The 8246-nt window shown below is 58.5% G+C and overlaps 1 protein-coding gene across 1 annotated transcript in view; it reads left to right on the top strand.

Annotated features, from left to right (window-relative positions):
- Positions 1-361: 361 nt before the first annotated feature.
- Positions 362-8246, top strand: part of LOC125917347 (kinesin-like protein KIF17) — a gene marked incomplete at its 5' end in the record, with an annotated part of 28172 nt that continues 20287 nt past the window's right edge. Inside the window, 5 exons of the mRNA XM_049623573.1 lie at positions 362-527; positions 4369-4516; positions 5828-6381; positions 7372-7460; positions 7841-7937. Coding sequence (XP_049479530.1) covers positions 362-527; positions 4369-4516; positions 5828-6381; positions 7372-7460; positions 7841-7937 — 1054 coding nt within the window. The remainder of the gene's footprint in view (positions 528-4368; positions 4517-5827; positions 6382-7371; positions 7461-7840; positions 7938-8246) is intronic.

Here is an 8246-nt window from a genome sequence, read left to right as displayed (position 1 = left end):
TGAGAGGTCCTCCCGAGCATGCTGTTTAAATTGTAACCCTTCCCCTTGGATCTTACTCCTGAGCACCCTCCCTGCTTTCTTTCTCTTTCTAGAACGTATCCCCTTGTACCGCGCTGGCATTTTGCTTATTTATTTTATGTGCCTTCTGTCTCCAATAGAAAACCCAATGTGGGTGTGGAGTTCTGTCTGTTTTGTTCAATGCCGTTTCCCCAGTGCCTAGAACATGCAGGTGCTTAAGAAATATTTGTTGAATGACTGAGTAAATTAGCATTTTGTGTAGAGACGTGCTTCAAATAAATTCAATACTGTGAAGTCTGTTTTGAATGAGCATTTAGTTGTCTATTTATGGATTTCTGCTTAGTTCCTGCAAACTGTGTGCACCTTGGTCCCAGCCCTCGTTTTCCATCTGTCTCCCAGCCCTGCTGTCCAGTCAGGTACCCCTAAACCCTGTCCAGATCGAGGAGAAGCTGGTGCCCCCATCTGTGATCCAGCCTGACACAGAGGCCGAGAAGCAGCTGATTCGGGAGGTGAGCCACTGGGCAGGTGGGAGAATGGCTGGCAGGTGGGGCCATCTTGGAGCTCAGAAGGCTGAGGCTCAGAGAGGTGCCATGACTTGTCCAAGGTCATGTCGCTAAGGAGAGTCAGGGCTGCGATGTCAACTCGGGGCCTGACTCCAGAGTGCAGTCCATTCCAGGTCAGGGCCTGTATGGGGAGAGCAGGGAGGGGGGTGGGGGTGTCTGCAGGAGTCTCTCCTCAGTACCCCAGGAGGAGGTGACTCTGGGTTGCTGGGAGTGGAGAAGGCCTTCCAGGTGGTGGCAATGGGCTGTCCCCAGGTGCGCGGTGGGGGGAGGCCAGAGTGGAAGGGAGTTGGGCCCCTCTGCAGGTGCCAATGAGCCAGGGGCTGAGAGCTGGGCGGTCCGGGTGGGCAGTGGGGAGCCCCCAGGCATTCATTTGACCAGTGGATATGTGGGGAGCTGGCCTCTCCAAAAAAGCTGTCACCTAGGGGCACGTGGGTCGTGCTCCCACATGTGTGCCTTCCAGCATCTCTGGGAACCAGCAGGGCAGGTAATAATAATCCACTGACTTACAGGTGTCGAGCTGATCCCTAGAGGGGGACTTACACAGCCAGACTCGGTAAAGCTTCCTAACTTCCTGTTTAGGCTCTGTCCTGACTGTAGGCCCTGCTGGTTTCCGGAGATTCCTGCCAGTTGAGGGCCCCATCCAGAGACCTCAGCGTGGGGATGGGACATTGGCTCTTTCCCGGTGGAGGCCGGGCAGGGACAGCTCTTCAGGGACGGGGGTCTGGACGCCTCTGCCTCTCGGCTGTAACCTCAGGTGGGATCAGCCCTGGGCCCCTGGGAGCCCCAGCGGGGCTTTGGGGGCCTGGGACCCAGCCTCTGGGGGGCAGATCGGGTAAGACCTGGGAGTCTGAGTCCTGTGGGCTAGAGGACTGGAGAAATCCACCCGAGTCCTCAAGGGCTGCCCATGGCAGGCAGAGGCTTTTAGTCCTCGGGGAGAGGCCCAGTTGTGACCCCCGATGGACTTTGTCCTGGCCCCTGTGAAGGTTCTGGTTGCTCAGGGCTCATTGCCCTTCCTCTGCTGGCCCGGAGGCTCCTGGTGGGGATGTCAGGTCATCTCTGGAGTTCTGGGCCCAGCTCCTGGGGTGGTGCGGGTCGCTGGCCTCCTCCTCGTGGTATAACCCAGCAGACGCTACATCAGAACACTGTCGCCTGAGGCCACCACCAAGGTTTTTTTCAGGCTCTGGTGTGTCTTCTGTGAGCCCCGCTTGGAGGAAGGGCTGAGGGTGTCTGTCTTCCCTCTCTCCTTCCTGCCCATTTCACTTATGACTCGTATTTATTGAGCACCTACTGTGTGCCTGCAACTGTGCTTTTCTTTCCATTCCAGAACTAGTCAGGATGTTCAAGATAAGGAGGGTGGCCCCTGTGTGGGGCGGCGAGGGTACCGGGCCGGGGATGAGCCCAGCCACCAGCTGGCGATATGACTCTGTGGGCTCAGTCTCCCGGCTGCACCAGGAAAGTGGGTGGGGGCGGGGGGGGGGGGTGTTGGACCAGAAGAGTCCCAGCATCCGGCCAGCTTTTACCTTCTGCAAGTGCAGTTCTCGGTGGGCTCTGTGACCTCGGGCAGGTTGTTCCAGCTCTCTGAGCCTGTGTCCTCGCCTCTAGAAATGGTGCAACAGCAGCTTTCCTGCTGCTGTGAGAGGGGGAGCCGAGGGGCGTCTTCTCGCCATTGGGCTGTGGAACAGGCACGAGGCAGGATTTGGGGGGCTGGGTTTGCCCTCCAGCCCCCTACCCAATCATCAGCAGGCACTGAGCCCCTGCTGGTGCCGGGCCCTGTAGCTGGAGGTGTGCGTGGGGCCACGGAAAAACGTATCGAGTCCTGGAGTTCTGAGTGCTGGAGGGAACAGGGCATATGTTCTGTGACTGCAGAGGCCTCACACCGAGAGAGAAGTCTGCGGTGCAGGAGGGAGGTGGGGATTGAAAGAGCAAAGTCACCGAGTGGGCGGCTTGGCTTCGGATGGACGCGCCATCTGCAGATGACAGGAAGCTGTGGGCTGGGAAGCGAGGGCATGCTTCCCTGTTCTCAAGAGAGGAAGGGGTGGAGGGCTGCCGCGGTCAGAGAGTGGAAGGACCCAGGAGGGGTACCAGGCCACCTCAGCGGTCCTCTGTGGTTCGGGGTCACACATTTACAACTGGGACTAGAAGTTGGTACTGCCGTATGTGTGCCTGTGTGTGCCCGCACGTGCACATGTGTGCTCGTGCATGTAGACGTGTGTGCGTGCATGTGTGTGTGTGCGTAGGCATGGGTGTGTGGGCGTGTGCACGCGTGTGCACACATACACCTGCATCTCCAGCCAGGGGTTACCGGTGTGTAGGTGTGACCAGGCTGGGGCCTGGGTTTCACTGGGGCCAGGGCCGTGCTAGGAGGGAGCCGTGGAGGGGGCTGGGGGAGGGAGCCAGGGGTGCTTGCCGAGGGCCGAGTCTCGCGTGGGGCCCAGGGGGAAGCTGGGGGCAAGGGCAGGGGAAACTGAGAAAGCGGACGGGGTGTAGGAGGTCTCCTCGTGGCCACCCCGCCAGAGAGCTGCGTGGTTCTGGGCAGGCCATGGAACCTCCCCGGGCCTCCAGAACCCTGTGTGCTGCCCTGAGGCTCAAACGCGTCTCAGATGTGGCATAGAACGCGCAGTCACGGTTTAACGATCCCCTGTCCCCTTCTGTCCCTCCTCCCCGAGAGCCCACGTCATAGTGTCTGTACTGTTGTAGAATTCTGTGCTTGTTCTGTGATTCTGGAAGGGTCCTGGCCAGGTGGGCACGGCACAGGAGCTCTCTCTCCCCTAGTGGCTCCGTGACCCCCAAGGTCATGTACTGTCATTGGCTCATAACCCCCAGCCCTGCCTGTGGGAGATGTGCCTGAGCAAGTGAGTAGTCTGGTTACCGGCCAGCAGTCTGCTCCATGCACTTGCTGGTTCAAGGGTTAGCCACCGAGCCCCTCCTCTGTGCTAGGCGCTGAGGGGAGAGTGCTTGCTGTGTGGCAGGGGAGCTGGACGATAAACCTGTACTCGACTAAATGGAGAGAACCACGGGAGGCTCATGACCCATGCCAAGAAGAAATCAGTGAAGTGACAGGGTGGTCAGGGAGGGCCTCTGGGAGGAGGTGTTACTGAGTTGAGGTCTGAAGGAACAGCTTGCTGGGGGTGGGGGAGCAAGGGCAAAGGCCCTGAGGCACGAAGGATGTGGGGCTGGGGCTGTCTAGGAATGGACAGTGGCCCGTGTGCCCAATGTGGCAAAAATGAGGTCTAGTCAAGGGGCAGATGGCCCAGATCACTGGGGACTGGGGTCAAACGGAGAAGCTTTTGTCCTCTAACATAGGAAGCCGTTGAAACCTGGCCTAACAGACGGGAATGAGGGTGCCATGTGGAGAAAGTTTTGGGGCAGGGGCAAGAGTGGAGGGGGGGGATGGGCTGGGAGGCTCTTTGGACCAGAGCTGACGGTGACAGCAAAGATGGAGGGAGAAGCAGAGAAATAAAAATGTGTTTCGTGCTCGATAGCTTGAGAGCTATTTGGCTAAAACGTATTTATTGACCTGCACAGGCCTTCATGATATATTGCTTTGTGGAAAGATAGATTACAGCCAAATCTTAGATAATTGGCCTGTTAAAAATGGAGAGTGAAGTTCAGAAGGGTTTTCACCAGCCAGTAATCACCCCAGGGTCGTGTAGGCCATTTTAACTCCGTTCTTGTGGCTTATCGGTATTTCCTGGGCTGTTTGAATGACAGAAACACGGAAGGCTGCGTTTTGACCCCCTGATGTGACGCGGCACCCCCCCCCCCCCATATTGCCCCCCACTCCCAGGAGTACGAGGAGCGCCTGGCCCGGCTGAGGGCCGACTACGAGGCGGAGCAGGAGTCCAGGGCCCGGCTGGAGGAGGACATCACTGCCATGCGCAACTCGTATGACGTGAAGCTGTCCGAGCTGGAGGAAAACCTGCGAAAGGAGACAGGTGGGTGGCCAGCTGGCTCCTCTCCCCATTTTACTAACTGACATTTGTAGAGCACTTTCTACACACTGGGCTCAGTGCTGGGTACTCCTCACCACAGCCCAGCCAGGTAGGAACCACAATTATCCTCGCTTTATAGGTGAGGAAACTGAGGCACAGAGAGGGTAAGTGAATTGTCCATGGTTACACAGCTGGTAAAGTGGCGTCAGGATTGGAACCCAGGCAGTGTTCTCACCCACGCAGCGTTGCATCTGTGACGCCTTGGCCTCAGGCTGGGTTGACTTATCACCCGTGTTTCACGGGTGAGTTCCTTCCCCCGGTGTCTGTATTTTTCTAGTCTCCTCTCCCTTTTGAGCCTGTCTGTTATCCAAGCAAACACACCCCAAAATAAGGGCTCCGTGACTAGTGAGAACTTGCGCCTTGCTAAAGATTTTCGTTGTCTTTTTGACATTCTAGAATGTTCCACCCTACCACTATCATTCAAATACCTGTGCCACCAGGCAACTCAGACCTCCTAGGACGCCCCCAAATACTGTAAAATCCTTCTTGTATTGATGACAATATTGGCCAATCGTGGGGACCATTTATGGGGCATTACTGGGTGCCAGGTGCCCCCTCAGTGAGTTAGGATGCACTGAATCCTCACGTTGCCAGGGTGCAAACTGAGGCTTGGGGAGCATCAGGACACAGCGACAGAGGAGTGGGTGGGTGTAGTGCCCGTGGGCTGGGAGCACTGAGGAGGCTTGTGTGACTGCAGTCTCGTGCAGGCTGGCAGACCCAGAGGAGAGGGGAAGGGCAGGTTCTAGCATTTTCTGTCCTTCAGAGCGCTCCTCCAGTCCGCTTTGAACATTAGGCTTCTGAGTGATTTTATTCGCTCTGCCCTTCATCCACAGTGTTCACTGAACTCCCACGGGTCTAGTGTATCCTGTGGACGAGAGCCCTGAGCCGGGTGCCCCTGCAGGGGCCCCTCGGGGTCTCGTGTGTGAAGTCTGCTCGCCGATCAGGAGCTCTCAGCAATAGACCCACAGGGCAGTCACCTTATGTGATAAGAGCGGTTCCAAGGCAGGGTGGTAAGAGCCCAGCACCTAGTGGCTGGGGAGGTCAGAGAATGGACAGCTCATGGTGCCAGTCAGGGAAGACTTCCTGGAAGAGGTGAAGGAAATGGGGTGTGAGTTCTGATAGAGATGGGAGGCCAGGATTTGGGGGCCCGGGAGGCTCTGTTAAGCCCGTCCCTTAGAGACGGTGTGCGTGGGCTGGCTCCCAGGGGCCCCTCATCCTACTCTGGAAGAAACTAAAGGGAGTCTCCATTTGCAGAGGCTGTCCTGAAGGCGGAGGTCCTCAAGGCCCAGGGCATGTCCAGGGCTGAGTTTGCCAACATGTCTGAGGACTCACCCACTTTCCACTACGAGACGGCCGTGAAACCCGAGGTCTACTCCCTGCCGCGCACTCTGCCCGGCGAGCACGTCTCCAGGACTGAGGTTTCTCCCAGCTTCGAGGAGCTGCCCGAGGCGGAGACCTCCAAGTCTGACGTGTCTCTGGGGTCTGACAAGTCTTTCGCACTCGAGGAAACCTCCGTGTCCGAGGCCTTCCTGGGGCCTCGGGAGCCCTCCAACCTGGAGTTCTTCATGCCCGAGGTGGAGGCCAAGGGCAGATATTCCCCAGACGAGTATCTCAGCCAGGAGGCCGCGGGGCCCCTGCTGCAGGAGGGGTGCGTCCCTGAGGAAGAGGAACCACAGCGGATCGCCCTGGAGCTGTTACCAGGCCTGCACGACCCGTTTGCCGAGGTGGAAGCCAAGCTGGCCAGGCTGTCCTCCGCCGTGGTGGCAGCCGAGGTGCCCCTGGCAGACCTACCCAAGGTCCCCGCACAGGTAGCTGATGTCACCCAGGCTGCCGGGCAGAAACTCAGCGGGCAGAGCTCAGCTGGGGGCACACAGGTCGCTGGGCACAGGCAGATGTCTAACCTCCGGGGCCCTGGCCCCCCGTTGCCACCGCTGCAGTGGCTCTGGCTTGGTGGTGGCTCGTGGGCACCAGTGTTCAGGGGTCCAGGAAGGGAGAAGCTCTGTCTCATGCTCTGTAAGCCGGTAGGGGAGGGGGGGAGGGAGGCAGGAGGCTTTGCCAGGTGGGCGCCCGTTCTGCTGAGGGAGGGACACCTATTTGGGGGATTTGCTGAGTTGCCATGGTTACGCTGTTTCCAGGCCCAAAGGAGCTGGAGGAGGCCTTGGCCGCCCTCGTGCTCTGGCAGGCTGGGGTCTGCGGGAAGGCAGCTACCGGTCGGGGACCCCCCGGGGATCTGGTGGGGCCACTCTTCCATCCTGTCCCCTTTCCACCCGCTGTGATGTTTTAGATTCCTTTCCTCTTCTCCCCCTTTTGGTCTTTTTCCTTTCCTTTGTTCTTTTCCTTTTCCTTTCCTTTCCTTGCCTGCATGTGCATGTACATGCGTGTGCACGTGTGCGTGTGTGTGTGTAAAGAGCGCAGGCCTTTGAGTCAGACGGACCCGGGTTAAATCCCGGCCCTACCGCTCACTTAGTTGTGTGGCCTTGGGCAGTCACCTTTCTGGGCCTTGGTTTGTTTCCCCTTCTGTAAAATGGGGATGCTGACGCGTGTTTCACCCGAAGTATTGCAAGCAGGGAGCACAGGGGAGCATACTCCCTCCCCGTTTCTCTTCCCTGTTCTCTCATCTCCTCGCCCCTGCTCCCCACCCATCCCCTCAGCGGTGACAGGCAGGGGGAGCTGGTGGCTTGATGAGGCCTGGGGCTGGGGGTGTGGGGCACTAAAGGGGAGGTCAGGGAGCTGAGGTTGATTCTGGCCCACTGTCCCTCCGCCCCCCCCCCCCCCGCCACTCCCCATCCTCCTGCAAGCACCCCTCCCTGACGGATCTGCTGGGGCCCAGGCATGGTGACATTAGGTCTGAAGCTGAGACAGCTGACTACCTCCTGCTCAAGACTGAGTTCCTCGCTGGGCCGACCCTCAGGTGGGGGGAGGAATCCCAGGAGCCTGGGTCTTCCTGTGACACTCTGGGCCTCAGTGTCCTCAACCACAAAACAGAGACAATGACCCCAGCCCTCCCCCAGCTTATCAGGGATGGCCTGTTGCAAAGCGGTGTACAAATGGAGGAACCATCCTATCTCTTATTACTGATGTGGTTAAGAGGCCACTGCTTAGCAGCTTTCTGACTCTCCTTGGCCTCAGAAGCCCATCTAGAGCACAGAGGCCCAGTGTGTGCTGAGGGCAGGGGCGTGGGTCCCCCAGGCACTGGCAGGGACTGCCCGGGTCCCGTTTTGAACACTGCTGCTCTCAGACCCCACCCTTTTCTCTTCTGCTTAAGGAAGCACAAAAGGCCACAGGGAGTGAGGGGAAGGCTTTAAGTCTGCCCACTTGTGTGGAGAGAGAAAACTATCTGCCAGCCTCTGGACAGGATCACTGGGTAGGGGCTGGCACACTTCAGGTTCTCAGTAGATGGGACACGGGGTGGCTAGGGGAGCCCTGGCTGTAAGGTGACATTGAGATGGGACCCGAGCAGGAGGAAGGGGCCAGAGCAGAGCATCAAGCCAGGGGGGATGGCCTGTGCCAAAGTCCTGTGGCTGGGAACATCTCGACTTTCTCAGCAATGGGAAAATGAGGCCAGAGAAGCAGCAGGGTGAGGGGTGGAGAGAGGCGGGCGGGGGGCGGGGGGGTGAGGCAGGGAGAGGCACTGGAGGCCTGGAGGCTATGTAAGCAGGATTTAACTGCAAGT

Source organism: Panthera uncia, unplaced genomic scaffold, assembly GCF_023721935.1.
Source record: "Panthera uncia isolate 11264 unplaced genomic scaffold, Puncia_PCG_1.0 HiC_scaffold_1734, whole genome shotgun sequence".
NCBI classification, from domain to species: Eukaryota; Metazoa; Chordata; class Mammalia; order Carnivora; family Felidae; genus Panthera; species Panthera uncia.
The sequence above is the reverse complement of the archived record's forward strand: the minus strand, read 5'-3'. Positions and strand labels throughout refer to the sequence as shown.